The sequence below is a fragment of the Dromiciops gliroides genome, chromosome 3 (genome assembly GCF_019393635.1).
Source record: "Dromiciops gliroides isolate mDroGli1 chromosome 3, mDroGli1.pri, whole genome shotgun sequence".
Taxonomy (NCBI): domain Eukaryota; kingdom Metazoa; phylum Chordata; class Mammalia; order Microbiotheria; family Microbiotheriidae; genus Dromiciops; species Dromiciops gliroides.
The window spans coordinates 625,014,274-625,035,175 of NC_057863.1; the positions used below are offsets into that span (position 1 = coordinate 625,014,274).

Consider the following 20,902-nt stretch of genomic DNA (forward strand, 5'->3'; position numbering starts at 1 on the left):
CAGCTTTCTTAGCTCTTGTTCCAAACATCTTTCTCCAGCCTTACACAGATTCACGCGACTCTTCTGACCCCTTCCACTGTCAGCTTAGAAAAAGCTGCCTGTACTTGGAAGGCTTCAAACCCTCTCCTCCTGTCCCCACGTCAGTCTTCAGCAGGCTGGCTTCCCAGCTCACGCCTCGGCTATACTGTCTCTACAGTTCCTGGAGATCTCTTCATCGTCAGATGCCATTGTTTTTTCCAAACTTCGTGCTTCTGGGTTCTCTTCTCCCTCTACTCTCTGCCGGCTTTCCTTCCAGCTCTCCTCAGAGTGCTCTGATGGCTCATGATCAAGATCACTCATTTAATGCTGGGTATTCTCAAGGCTCTCTCTGGGGTCCTCTCTATACTTGTGTTCTGCTGACCTCATCAGCTCACATCTCTATGAAGATGACTCCTCCATCTATATATCCAGGCCCAGTTTCCTTTATGAGCGTCATTCCTGAATCACTAACTGCTAATTAGACATTTCAAACCAAATAAATTCTTGCCTGAACTATTGCAATCATCTCCTCTTTTGGCCTCCATTCTTCAGTATGTAGCTGCTGAAATCATTTTCCTTAAGCCAAGGTCTGATCTTCAGTTTCTAGCCTTAGAGCCTGGGGCTCAGAAAGGTCACAAAGCCAAACTCACACCCAGCTCTGCTGCCATGATGTTCTTCTGCCTCTCACTGTCCGCCATAATCAAAACAATTAATCACATTTGTATGGGGCTTGCAAAGTTCACCAAGTACTTCCCTCCAGCCATCAAAAGAGGAGGTAGGCAATAAAATTACCATCACCCCCTCCCCTTTTACTAATGAAGAAAAGTCTCACTTTGAGGTCATGGAAGTCCCTCTCCTCCCATTCATCCAAATTTTAGGACAATAACTGAGAAACTGAACTGGGAGAGATATGGAAATGCCAAAGGATTTATACATATTAGGGTTGTGTCCGACTAAAATGACATACGTGTTATTTCTAATAGCTTTTACTTAGCAGAACTATCATTTCTTCCACCAGCACAGATAATTAAATGCTTAAATTATTTGCATTCATTCAACAAGGATTTATTGTACACTTACTATGTGCAAGATACTCCTGTGTTACTGTTGAATGGGACACAAGAAAATGTCCCTGCTCTCAGAGCATGTACAATCTATTAACAATATGTATAAATATCTATAATAGTAAAGTTACATCTGTGTTAAATGCTTGTCCCAAAGGAAATGCTAGAGGAGTGCAAAGGAAGGAGAGACTGCTTCTAAATGGGAGTGATGAGGCAAGCCACTGTGGAGGCATGTCTGGGAGGGAGGACTTGGATAAGGGAAGGAGTGGGTGAGAGAATGCATATATTTGTTCTAACTGGAAGAAAGGAGGAGGAGAGTTGCATTCTAAGGTATAGAGGCTGAAAGTGTGACGTATGCCTGGCAAGTAGTGCCCATAGGCTAGACTAGAGGTACCTGTCGAAAGTCGGTTGGAGATAAGGCTGGAGCTATGTCACGGAGGCTCTGGAAAAATCAGACTGATGAGCTTATAGTATATTAACCCAGATGAAATGGGGAGCCAATGAAAGTTTTAGGTGGGAGAATGACATGTTGAAAAGAGCAACTGGAAGAACTACAGAGGACAGTCAGAAAGTAAAGTGATGAGGCGGGGAAATCAGCTAGGGAGAGTCCAGCTATGTCTAAAAAAGGAGGATGACCTCAAAAGGAACTCATACAAAAGCAAAAAATGCTAAGCTGCTTCCCCGTTCCCTTATTATTCAAAAGGTATCATTCCGTTGGGGGGAAACATTCAAATAACACCAACTACATACTCTGATCCCATCATGCCTACAAAACTTTGACTGAAAAACCCTTGTCTCCTTTTGCCACAAACTCTCAGAATTTGGCTTTGTCACAGTAGAATTCTTCATCTTCATTCACAGAAAGCTTTACAGATGAAGATTTACCAGATGTCTCCACTTTCATACCAGGAGGGAAGTCCAATTCTGGACAAAAGTCTTGATTCCACTGAGAACCCAATTTCAGGTTTTGATGGGGACCACTACCCAATGGCTTTGGGGGCGCACTTGTTCAGATCATTACATGAGAACAATTATACTACCTCCGTGACTTAATCAAACCTAGGTCAAAAGAAGTGAAGCCCATGATGCTGGGAAGAGACAGAGTCACTGCATCAATTTGGCTTCTACACAGCAGTGGGAAAACAGAGCCCTTTCCCATTATTACCTTAATCTGAAACAAAGACCCATCCATTTTGATGACTTCTTTTTTTTTTTGGTGAGGCAATTGGGGTTAAGTGACTTGCCCAAGGTCACACAGCTAGTAAGTGTCAAGGGTCTGAGGCCGGATTTGAACTCAGGTCCTCCTGACTCCAGGACCGGTGCTCTATCCACTGCGCCACCTAGCTGCCCCCCTGACCCATCATCCATTTTGAATTACCACCATAACACTGAATATTTTAGACACATTGAGACAAGCCGGAAAAAGCATCACATTCCTCACCAGCAAAAAGAATCCAAGTTTCCTTACCAAATATAAACCAAACAATAAAAGCTTTTCTCCAGTAGAGCTCTTTAAAAACTAAGATGGGGGTAAAGTTTTCAGGATGCATTCTGAGAGATTTCAAAAGCCAAATCAGCCTATGCTCAGTTACACACCAAATAGGAAAATATTTTTCACCTCTAAACCTATTTCTAATCTGTAATAGACTCATACTAACAGGTGGTGACCTTCCAAATGATTAGATGAGGGAAATCAGTGCATCATCCACAGAGAAGACCCACAAGGTCTCCAAAAGACAAGTTCAAAGAAAGGCTACAGGGTCCTTTGGGGATACATCCTCACCCGGGGCAACAGGTCCCACTGTTCTTTGTTCTTCATTTCTTCTTGCACTTCGTGGATCCGCTTCAAGGACTCCAGACTCTCATCCAACAAAAACGTTGTGTCATTTATCAGCATGTTTATGTACCGAACAAACTGTTTCCCAGAACTGGAAAAGCAAGCAAAATGCATACGTGTTTATGTATCACCCCCAAGAAAAAAAAAAAGGCTTTGCAAAAGCAGAATAGATGTCCTCCAGAAGAACATGAATGACTACCTAGACAATCAATAATATCAGTTATTCTTCACACAGATCACAGATCAATTGCTTCCTCAGATCTCTGTTCCTCCTTTTCTTAAATACATAACTAACACCTGACCCAAAATGCTTGCTGCAGAAGACATAACTCTTAAGTTTGGGATTGAAGACATGTTAAGACTCAACTGAAGGGGCAGCTAGATGGCACAGTGGATAAAGCACTCAGCCCTGGATTCAGGAGTACTTGAGTTCAAATCCGGCCTCAGACACTTAACACTTACTAGCTGTGTGACCCCGGGCAAGTCACTTAACCCCAACTGCCTCACAAAAAAAAAAAAAAAAAAAAAAGACTCAACTGAGGCCCAAAAGGAAGAGAAGACATATGAGGGCACACTAATAGTTATACACAGGATAATAGAAACCTTAGATAATCAGCAAAGAAACCAACCAAAGTGATTAGTAGGTTCAATGAAGTTGTAAGACACAAAATTCACCTGTCTCTATACAGTGCTAACAAAAACAAAGAGGAACAGAAAGAAATTTCATTTAAATAACTAAAAAATGCATAAAATATCCACCATTAACCTTCCACTCTGGGGTTATACAAGTACAAATACACTTTACTACAGAAATAAACTCTTAAGTAATTGGAAACATTCACTTGTGGTTTGGCCAGGACAATCTAATAAAAACAGTAATTCCGTCTATATTATTTTACAGATTCAGTGCTCCATCAACGTGCCAAGTGCTTTATATAACTTGAAAAAACAATTCATTTGGAGGAACAAAAAGTTACTCCAAAGGATGTAATGACAATAGCAGGAATGCAAGGACCATTGGCATTATCAGATCTCATGCTATATCTTAAGGAAGTATTCATCTCAACTATTTGGTATTTGCTGGAAAATAAACAAGTTTATCAATAGAACAAAGTAGATGAGCGGGACCTATTAACAAGTGAACACAGCATTAGAGTGTTTCATAAACCCAAGCATGCTAACTAGATTCAGGACTCCTTATTTGAGAAGAATGCTGGGAAAAGTGGAGAGAAGTTTGGCAGAAACTGTTTAGATCAATATCTTATATTACAACCACAACAAACTTCAGGTAAATATAAAAGGTCACATAGAAAAAGAAAAGTACCTCAAACAGCTTTATGACAAGTGAGAGAATTACTTTTTAAAAAACAAGCTTTATTGATGCCTTTTGCTTTTATAAATCAGTCAATGTACGGCAGAATTATTGACCCCTCCCTTTTCACAAAGACAAATGGTTATGGAAAAACAAGTAGAGTGAGACTGTATCTGACACCGTCTACGCTGTACTACCCTGAGACTGCCCCCATCCGTTTTGGAAGAAGGTTTCATAGTCTGTTTTCTAGAACCACCACTGGCTTTTCTAATTACTTGGAGCGTGCCCTTGCATTTCCACTGTCAGTTTACTGGGGAACCTCCTCTTCTGCTTCTGCTCATTTCACTCTGAATCAATTCACAAAGAGAGGGGTAGAATTCTAAACCTAAGACAGATAATCCTAAGAAGGGAAAGAAAAGGACAGGAATAAGCATTTATTAAGCACCGGCTGTGTGCCAGGCATAGTGCTAAGTGCTTTACAAATATTCTTATCTGATGGTGACAGTGCTGGAAGGAAGGTGCAATTATTATCCTCATTTGACAGCTGAGGAAACTGAGGTTAAGTGACATGCCATGGGTCACCCAGATAGTAAATGAGACCAGATTTGATCTTTGGTCCTCCTGGCTCCCAGACTTGGCCTCTATCCACTACGCCACCTAGCTGATTCTAGAAGAAATACAAACTATCAACAACTGTATGAAAGAATGCTTCGACTCACACTCATAGAAACGCAAATGTAAAATGTAAAATGATTCAGGTTTGTTTCATCTCTTACAAACCCATACCACACCTTAGGCAAAGATGACACCTTTTACATCACACATTGCTTCCCAAGTCCTGTTGATTCTACTTAAGCCATTTTTTTCTCTATCTATTCTCACAAGTGCCAATGCTTTACCGCCCATGAAAACGATTTCAATGCCCTTTTAGCAGGTCTCAGAGCACTCTTTCTTCCGCCCATTTACGCCTTTATCCTGCTGCCAAAACATTCTCCCCTGCATGCTTAGAAGCATGTGGCCTCCCCCAGGAGGAGATTCACTATTGTAGTTCATAACCACTTAGGACCTTTCACCTCATGTAATAGATTCAATGGATATTAGTGCAATATTAAGTTTGTCCATTTATTACCCTTCAAACTCATTACATGACCGGTCTTTTCAAATTATACATTTCCTTAATGATATATTCTATACCACTTCATTTGAACGTCGTTGCTGATGATACACTGTCAGCTACTCATACCTAACATGCTCTCGAGATTACCTACTATTTGGATTCTTCTCAAATTTCCTTCTGTTAAATCTATTCTCCTCTGGATCCAACACTTGTAAGCCCTGTAACTTTCTGAACATAGTGCCCCACACATTGGTCAGTGCTCCCCCACATGTGCTGCTGACTCCATTAGAATGGCATCTCCTTGAGCAGAACTAGAACATTGTACACAGTAACATCAACATTGAGTGTTGATCTACTGTGATGGACTATATTCTTCTCACCAATGCAATGGCACAGAAGAGTTCCAGGGAACTTGTGATGTAAGAGGATCTCCAAATCCAGGGGGAAAAAAAAAAAAGAACTGAGGAGTATAGATGCTAAATGAACCATACTATTTCTTTCGTTTTTGATGCTGTTGTTTTTTTTCTATTTTGAGGTTTTCCATCATTGCTGATTTTTTTCTCTTATAACATGACTAATGCAGAAATAGGATTAATGTTATATATATATATATATAACCTATATCAGATTGCCTGCTGTCTAGGGGAGGGGGGAGGGAGGGGAGGGAGGGAGAAAAATCTGAAATTGTAAAGCTTGTATAAACAAAGGTTGAGAACTATCTTTACATGTAATGGAAAAAAAATAAAATACTTTATTAATTAAAAAAAAAGAATGGCATCTCCTCCAATGTAGACACTGTCTTTGCTTTTTGTATGCCCAATGCTGTTTTCTTTTTTGGGGGTGGGGTGGGGTGGTGGAGCAATGAGGGTTAAGTGACTTGCCCAGGGTCACACAGCTAGTAAAGTGTCAAATGTCTGAGGCCACATTTGAACACAGGTCCTCCTGAATCCAGGGCCGGTGCTTTATCCACTGCAGTGCCACCTAGCTGCTCCTCAATGCTGTTTTTAAGGAATGCCTTTTCATTCATTTGCTCACAGCCATGTCAGATCACTAGAAGAGTGGCACTGGGGGGCCAGGCTGATCAAAAGCACTTAACAACTCTGGGGCGGCTAGGTGGCGCAGTGGATAAAGTGCCGGCCCTGGATTCAGGAGTACCTGAGTTCAAATCCAGCCTCAGACACTTGACGCTTACTAGCTGTGTGACCCTGGGAAAGTCACTTAACCCCCAGTGCCCCGCCAAAAAAAAAAGCACTTACTCTCCTAACTCTATTCAATTCTTAGTCCAGTTTATTACTCAGCTATAGATCAGGTTCAAAATTAATTCTGTGGGCTGCCTATCCAAATGCATGTCAGTCTGGACAATATGAACTTTCATCCTTTTGGATTTTTTCTATGTGTATTATTATTCCCTTTCGAATGACTGGAACCCACTGAAGGCCTAGAATATCTATCGTGAGACTAGATGCAACAAAACAAGGTTACCTACCAAGAAATAACATGGTAGGTCTCTCCCATGATCTGGAGAATTTTACCATTCATCACAAGGGAATTCCTTTTTCACTGAGAATTTTCATAGGACATCCTCTCCACAAGCCCAAGTACCTTTGGCACACATATACTGATGATCAAAAGCTGGCAGAACAAAATTATCTCTGTTGCTGCATCTATCAAGGAATCTTACATGATCTTCAAGTTGGCACATTTGTAGACACAATGTTGGAGGAAGGCCTTTAAGAATGCATTTTGCTCAATGAAGTTAAATGTTTGTGCACATATATATGTGTATACATATACATATATATATATATTCATTTGTAACCAACAAAACAATAAATCCTAGGATTTCATTTTTGCTGTCTCTATCAATCAAATGGCTGACTGAGAATGCTATAGTGATTTGTTACAGATTGCCTGTTCAAGGGGGCATGGTTAGATATGTCTATAATGCCTGCTGCTAGGTGTTATAGAGGAGGCTGAGCCTGACGGATCCTTTAAATTTGAGGGTTCTGAACTGCAGTGGGCTCTCGGGAGGCTGCACCAGAGCTGGCACCAATGCCAACTCCTGGGAAGGGGGTGCACCTGGTAGCACCAGGATGCCTAAGTGGGTTTCTGGGAGTGGGGAACCAACTTGGGTCAGAAATGGAATGGATCAAAGCTCTCATGTCAATTAGTGGGATCAGGCTGTGAGAGGCCACTGCATTTCCAGCCTGGATGAAAGGAACTGAGTCTCAAAAGAGAAATGAACAAATGAACAAACAAAGCCTGCCTGTTCTTTGCTCCTATTTTTATTTTAATCTGTGCATACAAGATTTTATAAAGAAGGTAGGTATACAGGTCGCAAATTATCAATGTCTTTTTGATTTAAAGAACAATTTTTTTGGGGAAACTTGATATTATCATCCATAATCCTTTCCATCCTTTTGGAATCTTCAAGACAGCTTCAAAAGCAATCTGAGTACTGTGCTGCCTCCACAACAGATTTCTTCTACAAATGTATTCAGGTCCACTCTAACAGGTACTAGAGTTTGGTGTTCCAATGTGGTAGTGACACCGTCATTGCCAATGGAAATAGATCAGTCTAGAAATGCTGGCAGATTTGTTCCATTTCAGAGCTACTTCCTATCCTATATGCAGTTTTATCTGCCAATGCTCAGGATGTTAGAGCTTAGTTGGCTTCCACGTCTTACTTTCTGCAGTGTCATTTTCCCTCTGTCAGTTTTGTATTATTTTATAGACTTCTACTTGTATTCTTCCATCATCTTCTTTGTGGTGTTTTGTAAATGAGCTTGTCTCAATCACTATTATCCTCTGCTTAGCAGGAGAACCTGCTTATGATGCAGCTTCTGGACTCTTCTGGCCTCCCCTCGTAGCGTTGTCGTTTCTTTGAGAGGACTGGCCAATTAGCCATTTTTTGTAGTCGCCAGCTTATTGAAACAGGCTAGACTGGAGATTCTGTCATTTCACGCAGCATCTTGTTTCCTTCTAGTTTGGTGAGTTTTGGTTTCTGTACTACTCAGCTGATGATCAAACTGCACAGCTGATGCAGACATGTCCACTAATACACAGTCCATTCCCTCTTAGGGATTTTGTTCGGTGCATGCCAATCCAGTTGCCAAATTCTCTTCTTGAATAAAACATTCATCATTGATGGGAAGGAGGCTTCTGAATAATCTATAAATCTAAGGTATCATTTATTCCTTAATCATGAACCATCATTCTCTGTTGATCCCTGCAAAAATCCTGGATTGACACATTCTGACATTCCTGGCCACTTCTTCATCCTGAACAACAGATGCTTGCTGCCATTATCTTTATGATGGACCTCCCACCTACTCTCATTATGAGCACTACAAAGGAGGATGACCAAGTGTCCCATCAAATAATTCTCCTTATTCTAGGGCACACAATGAACCAATAATTCTCCTTATTCTAGGGCACACAATGAACCAACGCTGCCAACTCCTTTATTTGATACTCTGAGGAGAACCTGAGTCATTCTTCCATTTGGTTATACCTTCTTTATGTCTTATGACTTCCATTTTGATGAGCATATCAACTTGTCTGTCCATCCGTCCGCCCATCCATCCACCTACCTATCCATCAAGCAATTTATCGATCTATCTACGGTTCATTTCTTTCAATAATGCATCAACTTGTTTTTCAAGCAGCAAATAGTTCACATTGAGGGTTTCAAATATTTATGTTAGGGAAAAATATAAAAACTGTGTAATACTTAGTATTCTGTCCCAATATTGCCAACTCACAATTAACACTACTGAAGTGGAAGAGGACTGCACAGGGATGACGGTCATTTTGTATTTTTCTATGTTTCAGGAATGGCAATGCCAACTCTAGCCTAGTGGTTTGACCTACTAGTGATGCTTTTTGAGCTAGTTCTGTAATAAAACATTCAGTCATCAGGACTGTACTCAGGGCTTTTCTAGCTCTGTACAAATTGTCAGAGCTTACAATCTGGTGGCAAAGTCTTCAAAATGTAAAACCACTTCCACATCATGGTAAGACATAAGCGGGGTAGCCTAGGTGGCGCAGTGGATAGAGCATCGGCCCTGGATTCAGGAGGACCTGAGTTCAAATCCAGCCTCAGACACTTGGCACTTACTAGCTGTGTGACCCTGGGAAAGTCACTTAACCCCAATTGCCTCACCAAAAAAAAAAAAAAAAAAGACATAAGGGCTTTTGTATTTCTGGTAGAAAGAGAAATTCCATGAAAAATCCAGGTATGATTTTATACTTTCACTTCTGTGCCCAAATTTCGAGGGCTCCCTTTAGCCTTTCTTTCCGTCCCTGGCATTTAAGATCTTCCACAATCTTCTGTTACTCCACTCACCAAGAATTGTGTGCTCTTTTGCCTTTATATCAGTTGGCATTTATTTCCCCCCTTCTTTGACTGTCAAATTTCAGAAGCCACTTCCTTCATTAAGCCTTTCCTGATGCCCGCAGTTGAGAAGAACCTTCCCCCTTAGACCTCACAAATGACTTTTTTAACTGTCTACTGCACCATCCCATATTGGTCACCACACCTCTATGCGTTTGGCTTTGATCCCCCGATTATTGTAGGCTCCATGAGGATGGGAAGCAGATTTAAGCTACTTTGCATTCCTCTACTCAGAGTAGACTCTGACTGGATGAATACTGATGCCAGACCAATCTGATTTTATAAAGACATCTGATCACGTCACTTCTCTGCTCCAAAATCTTCATAAGTTTACTATTCCTATTGAATAAAGTTCAAGTGCAGAATTTCAGTGAGAAGGAACCTGAGTGATCCTCTAGACCAGGCCACCTCCCCCCATTACCTGCTACAACACAACTAATGAAAGCTCATCCCACTCCTACCTTAAGACCCTACTATTGTAATAAGCTTTTTTGGGGGGTGGGGTGGGGTGGGCCCAGGGCAATGAGGGTTAAGTGACTTGCTCAGGGTCACACAGCTAGTGTGAACTCAGGTCCTCCTGAATCTAGGGCCGGTGCTCCATCCACTGCACCACCTAGCTGCCCCTGTAATAAGCTTTAATGGCTAGAGAGCTCTTCGTGACACCCAGCCTAAAGCTGCCTCTGCAATCTAGCCATTGGTCTCTTTCTTCACTCATAAAGACCAAGTTAGAGCTGTCCTGGGTTAATGATCTGTCATGTTCTCCCCGAGTCTCCCATGGGCCCTCACAAAGGATGCTGGTCTTGGTCTTCTGAGTGTTCTCCAGCTTAACAGAGGCCTTCCCTCAGAAGTGGGACCAAGCATGTGTTCTGATAAAGGCAGATAACAGAAGCAGCATCGCCTCGGTCCTGCACGCCAGACCGTGTTAGCTGCTGTGTGCCTGGCACGAAGCAGACCCTTCATAAATACTTCTCGGATTGCATTCCCTTAGATGACGAGGATTTCTGTGACTGGTTAACAGGAAGCTCCATATTCTGATCCTGCTGCACCCTTCTGGCCCTACTGCCTCAGCTCCACCGCGCCCACTCCCCAGATAAACTACACCCAGGGGTTTCCTGTGGCCTCTCTGGACTCATGCACTTCACTGACTCTCAAAGGTCCTGTCCTCCCATACTTCTATTCACTTCCTAAATTCCTACCTACACTTTAAAACCCAATGAAAAGATCTCCCCCTGTAGTAAATCTTCCCAGATCTTCTGAGTCCCAAACTACCCATTTTAGTTTGTTTTATACCTCTCTAATATCTTTGTTATAGCTGTTTGTATGGGGTAAAACCTCAAAGACTGTATATTCCATGACAACAGATACTTTCTTTTTTCTTTTCCTTTTCCTTTTTTTTGGTGGGGCAATGACAGTTAAGTGACTTGCCCAGGGTCACACAGCTAGTAATTGTCAAGTGTCTGAGTCTGGACTTGAACTCAGGTCCTCCTGAATCCAGGGCCAGTGCTTTATCCACTGTGCCAGCTAGCTGCCTCCCAGATACTCTTTCTTATCAAAGCTGCCTCTTCCCAGCACCCCAAAGAACTCTATGCAAAGAAACCACTTTAAAATCTGATTTCAAATGGCTTTATAGTTGTCTAACAATCAAGTCCAAATTCAGCAATAACACCCAGAAAACTGTATCATCTGAGAGCCCCACAAGTGTTGCCAGATGAAGATCAGTCCCAAGAGAATTCCTAGCCAAGGTTTCACAAAAGTAAAAGTTGTAATTCTGGAAATCCAATACTCACTTGAACTCTTCCATAAAGGTTCCATGGTGGGCTATGTTTTGCCAAAGACTTTTAAAAATGGTGCTGATATGATATCGTATTGTGAATTTGTCATAGAACTCGCTGGTGGCTCCAGTGTGCTCAACATCTAGAGAGGAAACAGGGAAGGAGCAGTCAAGACCACATATTTGTAAAATAAATTAGGGCTGCTACCACTTGAGACCTGAATGATACAAATCTGCCAAAAGGCTATCCCAATTTGGCTTTATTTTAGGAGAAATAGCCAGCAAGTTTATCCATCAGACCCATATCTGTTCAAAACAAAACAAAACAAATCAGAACAGCTTAGGAAAATTAAATCAATGACAACAACGACAATTTGGTTTCATCTAGATAAAAATAACTTAGCAACAGCTAGAAACTAAACTTTTTCCTTACTCCCGCACCTTCTTAAAAAAATTACATAAGCAATTCAAGTAGAGATTAGATTATGACTTGGCTTTTTTTTAATACCATACTTGTGACTTTTTGGTGGCAGCTCAGAACTGGGCAAAGTAGATGACAATCAAGGAGGGAATGACCTAACCAATCATGGCACACAAATATTGCTGGAGCACAAGAGGCAGTGAAGTGATATAGGAGCACACAATGTTTAAGAGGCTATACAAAGAAAAACCAAAAACTAGTTGTGAAAATATACCTCATTCCTTTTATTGCAGGGGAGGAGGGGAGAACAGGATGACAGGTGTGAAGTATCACATATACTGTAAGACCTCAATTGCCCCTTTTCCTCCCTCCCCCACCTTTCTTTTAAAATCTTTGTTACAAAAGAAATGGTTCATTTAGTAGGGGAAGGAGGGATATATTCAGAAATGAAAGCAATTAAATGAAAAGACAAAGACAAAGTATAACTGCTGGAGTTAAGGAAAACTGTTTAAAAGAAAGGAAAAACCATAAAACAGAATGACATATCAATACCTCTGATATGAAGGTCTAAAGGTACTTTTATATAAATAACACCTACAAGAAGGATACAGATGGATGTACTTTATCAAGGGTTGGGCTAGCCTGGGGACTCCAACAAAGTCTCCACCAGAAAGACTCATGAGAATCAAGATGGCCACTTCTAGCTTATCCCCATTATAGATGATGGTTACTGATGGTTTTAGACAGATACTACTTATCATTTTAAGATAAATTAAACCATATATTTTTTCCAATTGCATGTAAAGACAGTTTTGAACATTTGTTTTTATAAGATTTTGAGTTCCAAATTTTTCTCTCTCCCCCCCCCCCTCCCTAAGATAGAAAGCAAGCTGATCTAGGTTATATACGTACAATCACTTTAACATATTTCTAAATTAGTCATGTTGTGAAAAAGAAGAATCAGAACAAGAGGGAAAAACCTCAGAAAAGAAAAAATAAACATCAAAAAAGTAGAAATAGTATAGTTCAATCTGCATTCAGATTCCACAGTTCTTTTTTCTGGATGTGGAGAACATTTTCCATTATGAGTCCCTTGGAATTGTTTTGGATCATTGTCTTACTGAGAAGAACCAAGTCTATCACAGTTGACCATTGAACAATGTTGCTGTTACTATGTACAATGTTCTCCAGGTTCTGCCCACTATACTCAGCACCAGTCCACTAAGACGTTCCAGTTTATTCTGAAATCTGTCTGCTCATCATTTTTTTTAATAAAGTATTTTATTTTTTCCCATTACATGTAAAGATAGTTCTCAACTTTTGTTTATACAAGCTTTCCAATTTCAGATTTTTCTCCCTCCCTCCTCTGCTCATCATTTCTTACAGCACAACAGTACTCCATCACATCCACATACCATAACTTGTTCTGCCATTCCATTCCCCAACTGATGGGCATCCCCTGAATTTCCAATTCTTTCCCACCACAAAGAAAGCTGCTAAAAATATTTTTGTACATGTGGATCTAAATTATATTTTTGAAGCGTCATTTTATTTGGCCAACCTAAGCCATGTCCTAAGTAAAGACTGAGTCAGGTTTCATGCTACCCATTGCAGGCTATCTATATAATTTTGCTATCTATAATGAGCCCATTGTAGTGGTTTTTTTTGTTTGTTTGTTTTTTTTTGTGAGGCAACTGGGGTTAAGTGACTCACCCAGGGTCACACAGCCAGTAAGTATTAAGTGTCTGAGGCCGTATTTGAACTCAGGCCCTCCGGACTCCAGGGCCGGTGCTCTATCCACTGAGCCACCTAGCTGCCCGCAAGCGCATTGCAGTGGAAAGAACACTGGACTCAGAGATGAGACATCCCAACCATGGCTTAATCACTAACTTGCTGCGCATGACACCTTGGAAAAGCATCTTCAGCTCTCTGTATTTCTATTTTCTCTAATGTTTGGCCCTTCCTTCTCAGTCTCTCTTGCTGGCATCCATATTCCATCCCTTAGGTTGAACTGTACTCCAGGACTCTGTTCTGGGACCTCTTCTCTTCATCATTATCTAGGCTGAGTCTTGCTCCTGCAATCTAATCCCACATCACTTGTTGCCTTCTGGACACGTTCAGCCTGAATGTTTTACAGGAATCACCAATATAACACGTCCAAAACCAAACCTGCGATCTTTCCCCAACACCCACCATGCTTTGGATTGGCCTCCATTTCTTTGAATGGTCACTCAGGCTTACAACCTCAACTTCTAACTCCTCCCATGTTTCCCATGTGACCCCAATCACCTAATGACTTCCCAAGCCCTCTCTTCTCATGGACTTTGTTTTAGCTCTGTCACGTCTTTGGTCTTATTTGGCTCAATGACCTTGGGATACAGTACAAATATAGACCACACTGCAGGTTCAAAGCCTAAATAAACCAGTTAGTTTTATGAGAAGACTATCAGCTGTAACCACAAGCTAGATTCCAACTGAAGAGAGATGACTGTAAATGTGCATGGTGGGATTACAAGAGGATTGGGGAGTCCAGTGCATTACTTAGGGCAAAAACATTGTCATGACTGGAAAAGCAACATGGTACAAATGCCCTTCAAGTAGCGATAAAATTTTCCCAAATGAAGGACAGCGAGGTGGCATGAGAATGGATAGAGCACTGGGCCTGGAGGCAGGGAGACCTGAGTTCAAATTCAACCCCAGACATGTACCAGTTATGTGACCCTGGGAAAGTTACTTCATCTTGTTTGTTTGCCTCAGGTTCTTTACCTGTAAAAATAAGGATAAACATAATACCTACATCCCAGAGCTGTGCTTAGCACAGTACCTAGCACGTAGCAGGTACTGTACAAATGTTAGCTATTATTAGACACAAAGCAACAAAAAACACTCGAGATGAAGTTGACTGTGACCACCACCAAGTAACCCCACTAGAGAACCCCAGAGCCCCTCACCTGTATAAAACTTCATCAGGGAGGGGACTAGCAGCTTGGTGGAAAGAGGGTGGTTCTCTATCATTTCAAAAAACTTCTGGGTCCGCGGCTGGACAGAAGGGTTGGTCATGAACATGACCTCCACCAATTTGGCCACCAGGTATGGGTTCCGGATGTAGTTCTGGTTGCAGAGCATCACAACAAGGAACATGGCGATATCCTGAGTGCAGGGCTCATACAGCACCTGAGGTGAGTATCTTAGCAGAGAGAAAAGAGAGATGGCCACTGAAGCCGCCACTGCTGACCAGCTGCGGTGCTAGACAGAGGTGAGGGAGGGGCAGTATTATGGGACAGCTGAAAATCTGAAGATTCTATTTGCCAAAACATGATGGCAACAAAGCCAATTTATGAGGAAATTAGGTAAAGAGAATGACCCAGGTGCTCCTCACCGGCAAAAGGACCATTAAAAACAAGACGTTCTCTTTCCTTTTACATGTGGGGAGGTTTGTTAAGGAGAAGCTGCTATATTGCGCAAAACCAAGGACTGAAGTGTTTCTGGTTCCCAGGCCTCTGCTCCAAGGGCATTTCTTATCCCTGTCACCCTCTGTCCATCCCCACCCCTGACTAGACATTCACTCTCATCCAATCTACTCCATTTCTCCCAAATACAACCACGCCCCTGTCACTGCCCTCAGAGTCCTTGCTAGAGACAGCTCTAACACCAGGGCTGGAATCGTTTCCAGTCCCTCTCAAGACAGCAGCAGTTAAGCATAAGGAGGAGTCAAAACTGAAGCCTGCAGTACTGCTCACTGAATGCTGTATATTCTGTGGGTGTGGAATGGGTTACAATTGGGGCCCATATGGGACTGGGCAAATAGAGCTGAGGTGGGCCCCTTTTCTGTTCCGTCACCGCTGTGGGATCCAGCACAAATACGTCATCTGGGAAAGACTGCTCTGTAAAGTGGTTGGGGTCAGCAGGCTGCCCTAAGGAGCACGTCTGGCAAATGGACAAGGGCTACAACAATCTGAGCATCACTAAGGCCAGAAATGGGATTTACTTACTGTACAATAAAAAATAAAAATTCAGCAACATCTTCCACGTAAAACTCAGGCAATGCTGCAAACACCTTAGGGACATCTGGATTTAAAGGCAGTGTGATACTGTGAAGGAAAGAAAACACAACTTCAAGCAAACCATGGATAGCTTAGGCCAAGAGACGGAAATGGCTCGGACTTTCCAGGCAGTCAGCTTTGACAGTCTTGCTAATACAAAAGTCATACTCTTCATGGAGGTGACTCCGAGAAAGCTGCCCAGGACCCATGCCCTTCTTCCCCCTGACATCTCAGCACCAGGAGCTGTCGACTCAACTGCTTTAAGAGCGGCAGGTTTGATGACTGTCATGGACAACTGTGTCTTGTGCTCCAAATCAGCCAGGTGTCGTGGAGTCCAGAACACAGGCAAGGACACGACATCTTGGGACACTCTGGGTGCTAACTTAGGGTGTGTCTTGACATGCTTCCAGGGGATATAAAGGCGCCAAAGCAAAGAAACTGTATTTAAATGTACTGCCTGGGCTGTCCTTCATCTAGGCACATTAAGTGAAGCAAGGGAGGTCTGATGCCATGGACTTCCAGGGTCTCTAAGCACTAACAAGTCAGGGCAGTCAGGCTGCTAAAGACAAAAGGGCAAAAAGAGATCTGCCACAAGGGCGGACTCACTGAGGATAGGCAGGGTCAAGGATGCGCAGCAGTAGCTGGATTACGATGCCATAGAAATTCAGACATCTCCGCAGGAAGTTTTCGTCCAGCAAACCTGCATCAGCACAGGCTTTGCATCGCACCAATTTCTGCAGAAACAAGGAGGAAACGGCCCATTGAGTACAGTGCCCACATACACATGGCGACACAGGATGGCTTAGGCCAAAGATCAAACCAGGCATGGCCTGAACCAGAGTAAAATGGAACTGGGAGATGTTTAACAAAATAAAAATACAACCTAGAGAATGTTAACGTGTGGTTTTCTAAGTCACTAAGAAGCCGTGTCCATTTCTATTTGAATTGGACATCACTGGCACAGATCACTGAGGGAGAGGGGCAGCTTTCAACGCCGACCCCCCCCCCCCCAACTAACAAGCTGTATGCCCCTGGCCACTGTCACAATCTCTGGGGATTCAGTATTCTAAGTCTATAAATGAGCGATCTGCCCTGGTGACCTCATCTAGTCCGTTTAGGAGTATAAAATGCACAAGACTGAAAACGGCTGAAAAGTTTACAAAATGACAGAAGGTCTAACTGTTTATGTAACTGTGAGCCCTACATTTCACCCCTTTTTAAAAATCTTGCTCTGACAAATATTCACTATATTATCTCCGTGCTGCTGGGATGCATTTGTGGAGGAAGACCATCTAAAGGAAGGAGGTTTGAACATCTGGCCAATGGAGTTGCTTCTATGCAGTGTGTGCATTCTGGCTAAAACCATGATCACTTCATGATGACAGTTAAAGAAGTCTGACTGTGAAATTTATCAGTTATCCAACTTCATAATCTTCAAACAAATGTCTAAAAAAAAATCTGTCTGGTTAACTACTCAGGCTTTAGTTCAAACAGACAATTAATAAGCTAAATAAAGTGAATAAATACAAATAATATTTAACATGGAAGTATACAAAAACATACATACATGTATATATGTATAAATATATGTACGTGTGTATGTGTATATATATACACATATACATACACACACACACACATAGAGAGAGGGATGGGCAGATAGAAAAGAAGAGACAGAAAGAAAAGATAGAAAGTGAGGGAGGTGGAGAGAGAGAGAGAGAGAGAGAGAGAGAGAGAGAGAGAGAGAGAGAGAGAGAGAGAAAGAATCAATCACAAAGATCAGGTCTTTTGTTATATGCTCCATTGTCAGCTTTTTATTGTGACGGAAATTTTTCCATTTCCTTTTATTACATTTTCGTATGCCATTTCTCGTATTTGTCTGACTGTTTACTGTTAATAACCTGACTCCTGGAGTGATAAATTTATGGGCAGATTTTTGACATTCCCCAGCTATAAGAAGCTAAATGAGGTATTTTAGAGACAGAATTACCCCAGAGAGAAAGAGAATTCTTTTACATATTGTAATCTCCTATATCCTCTCAGACCATAAAAGTTGAACAAACTTGGTTTAAAAGAATCGTAATATCATATGCCCTATGGAAACAAACCCAGATAAACAGACTCTGTAGGTAAACTAAGTCAGGTTACAGATTAAACTACATTAAGAGGGTGCACAGTGGGCTGATTGAGAGGGGAGATTTACATGCCTGTGGACTCAGGTGAATCCTTCTACAAATAGCTAAATCAAAAAACCACATACATACATGTATATATGTATGTCTCTATAAATAGAACAATTCATTAACAATGATTGTTCCCTTCTACATTAGCCAACATTTGCTTCTGGCCCTCAAAAAAACCTTTGTTCTCCCCTCCAATAGAGCTCTCCAGCGTGGCCCCATGTGTCACCTTTCCAGAGGACCTGGATGCAAAAAGCCATTTGTTTGCAGACTGGGAAGAACGACAACATAGGGCCGGTTTACTGACAAGAACACAGGTCCCCAGAGAAAAGACTTGTCCCCAGAACTGTGCACCCTGACCACCTCTGGGACTACAATAAAATGCATGTTTCTACTCATGAGAAATAGGAGCCGTTGTCTTTGTTGAGGTCCCAGCACACAGGTTATTTAGTCCTCTGATGTCTTAGGGACCTTGGGGGCTAAAGAGAAGGCAGGGAAAGACGGAAGCCAGGGCCTGAAGCAACCTTCACAGGCTTCCAAAAGCCCCATTCTTCAGGCCTTATTAAGTCTATGTTCTTAGCTACTGAGGCTAGGCAAGTTTGACTTTACCAGAGGGGGTCAAAAGGCGAGAGCGTAAGGGAACCAGTTCTCACAGGCTTGGTTGCCTGTGAATAGGCCCTCAATTAACTCGGAAAGGACCCAAGGAGTTTGTGGTAGATGAAAGCAGAAGAAGCCAAAAAGAAATACCTTGTGATTGGCTAAATGAAAGAATTGTGCTCCATAGGGGGTATGTATAAAAACAGCTCTAAGGGACTCCAGGGAAGAAGAATTTATCTTTTGGGGGAAGAGAGAATTTTCTCTCTACCTTGCCTCCCCTTGACCAGATGATGATCATGTGAATGTGGAAAGGTCACACAATCTGGAGTTCCCATCAACTTGAAAAGCAATGCTCCTAGAGCGTGGGGGCTGCTGGCAACATATACAACCGTGAGCTGAGACACATGGCAAAGACAAACTTTGGGAGTAGTACTAGTAGAAGAAATGACTTCTAGCATCCAGGAGCTGGGAGCACATGCAGGTTAAGGTTGCGCCCACTCTGTCCAGGGAGCCTGCATGCATATGGGGAGAGTGTGTTCACTTTCTAGAGGAACATCTCCATGGGACTCTGACCACATTAAGATATGGGGCAAGAAAAAGTGGATTTTAAAAATTCACTATGATGAAACAGAAGAAAAATCCTATCCACTCTACAGAAGGACCATCATAAAGTGATGGTCACACTCTGGTCTGAAGAAAAACATGTCACTGCAGAATCATATCAATTAAATAGTTCAAACCTTGAGCTGAGTTTTGCAACGTTTCAACATTTCCCGATGTCTAGTTGCCAGTGGGGAATCTTTCCACTGACTTTCATTGTTTTTAAGGTCTTCCACAGTTCTGTAATCAAAGAAAAAGCAAAAAAATCAAACAGAGGGAAGTGCATTCATTTCATCTATTCAATCTGAACTACTGTATGGGAAGAAAGTGGCAGTTTATCTTTTCTTATGGTGATATGGTGTGTGTGTGTGTGTGTGTGTGTGTGTGTGTGTGTGTGAAAGAGAGAGAGAGTGTGTGTGTGTGTGTGTGTGAAAGAGAGAGAGAGAGAGTGTGTGTGTGTGTGTGTGTGTGTGAAAGAGAGAGAGAGATAGAGAGTGTGTGTGTGTGTGTGTGTGAAAGAGAGAGAGAGAGTGTGTGTGTGTGTGAAAGAGAGAGAGTGTGTGTGTGTGTGTGTGTGTGTGTGAAAGAGAGAGAGAGAGAGTGTGTGTGTGTGTGTGTGTGTGAAAGAGAGAGAGAGATAGAGAGAGTGTGTGTGTGTGTGAAAGAGAGAGAGAGAGTGTGTGTGTGTGTGTGTGTGTGTGTGTGTGTGAAAGAGAGAGAGAGAGAGTGTGTGTGTGTGAAAGAGAGAGAGAGATAGAGAGTGTGTGTGTGTGTGTGTGAAAGAGAGAGAGAGAGAGTGTGTGTGTGTGTGTGGGGGGGGTAGGTGGTAGATATTCTGGACCACAAGCATTCAATTTCCTTATTTATCTTCTTAGGATGAAAAGATTTCTTTCATCAAACATTAAGGTTCTGCGACTTATTTACTTGCCCAAATCAAAAGACTGTGTTTTCAAGAGAATTATTTCCTTCTTTATTACCTTAGTTATTAAATAAAAGCTCTAAACACTCTGAGCTGAGATGGGCAGTTTATCTGAGTACAGGAGGCTAAGAGGGAGAATTCTCTTTTTTCAAAAAAGGAATGAAAAACTAAGGGATCATGAAAAATATGTGAACACTTAAATGTATCTATGGCCTCACTGATGTGCAAACTGCTGGCAAGGAGTAGACTGGGAGCCCTGTGCAACCCCCAAGCTGCCTCAGGAGGGGAACTAACCATCCCAGAGCATTCCTCTGGATTTCCCAACATTATGTGGAACCAATAGAATGTGCAGTATCTCGTCAATTATTTCTTGCTCTCGCATGATACAAATCTTTTCTAGTCATAAATGTCTTTGCCTCTTGTGCTACTTTCCTTTTTTAAAAATGTATTATAGATACTTTAAAAAAATTAACACTGTCAGTTCCAAATAATACCAACTTCCCCCAAAGAAAGCCCTCCTTTCAAACAAGGGAGTGGTTGAACAAAGCAAACTGACTCACTGGCCATGAGTGACAACATCAGACACCTGCAAAGAGCCATTCTCTACAAACAGGAAGGAAGGAGGCC

General features: G+C 42.0%; 1 protein-coding gene across 4 annotated transcripts in view; it reads right to left on the reverse strand.

The window, feature by feature from the left end:
* UBE4B (ubiquitination factor E4B) overlaps window positions 1–20,902 on the reverse strand; it is a 125,555-nt gene that overhangs the window by 9,736 nt on the left and 94,917 nt on the right. For all 4 annotated transcript variants that reach the window (XM_043992123.1, XM_043992125.1, XM_043992124.1 and 1 more), the window contains 6 exons: window positions 19,497–19,596; window positions 16,586–16,713; window positions 15,929–16,027; window positions 14,888–15,123; window positions 11,532–11,658; window positions 2,866–3,010 (listed from right to left, as the gene is read on the reverse strand). In XM_043992123.1, the coding sequence (XP_043848058.1) occupies window positions 2,866–3,010; window positions 11,532–11,658; window positions 14,888–15,123; window positions 15,929–16,027; window positions 16,586–16,713; window positions 19,497–19,596 (835 nt within the window). The remainder of the gene's footprint in view (window positions 1–2,865; window positions 3,011–11,531; window positions 11,659–14,887; window positions 15,124–15,928; window positions 16,028–16,585; window positions 16,714–19,496; window positions 19,597–20,902) is intronic.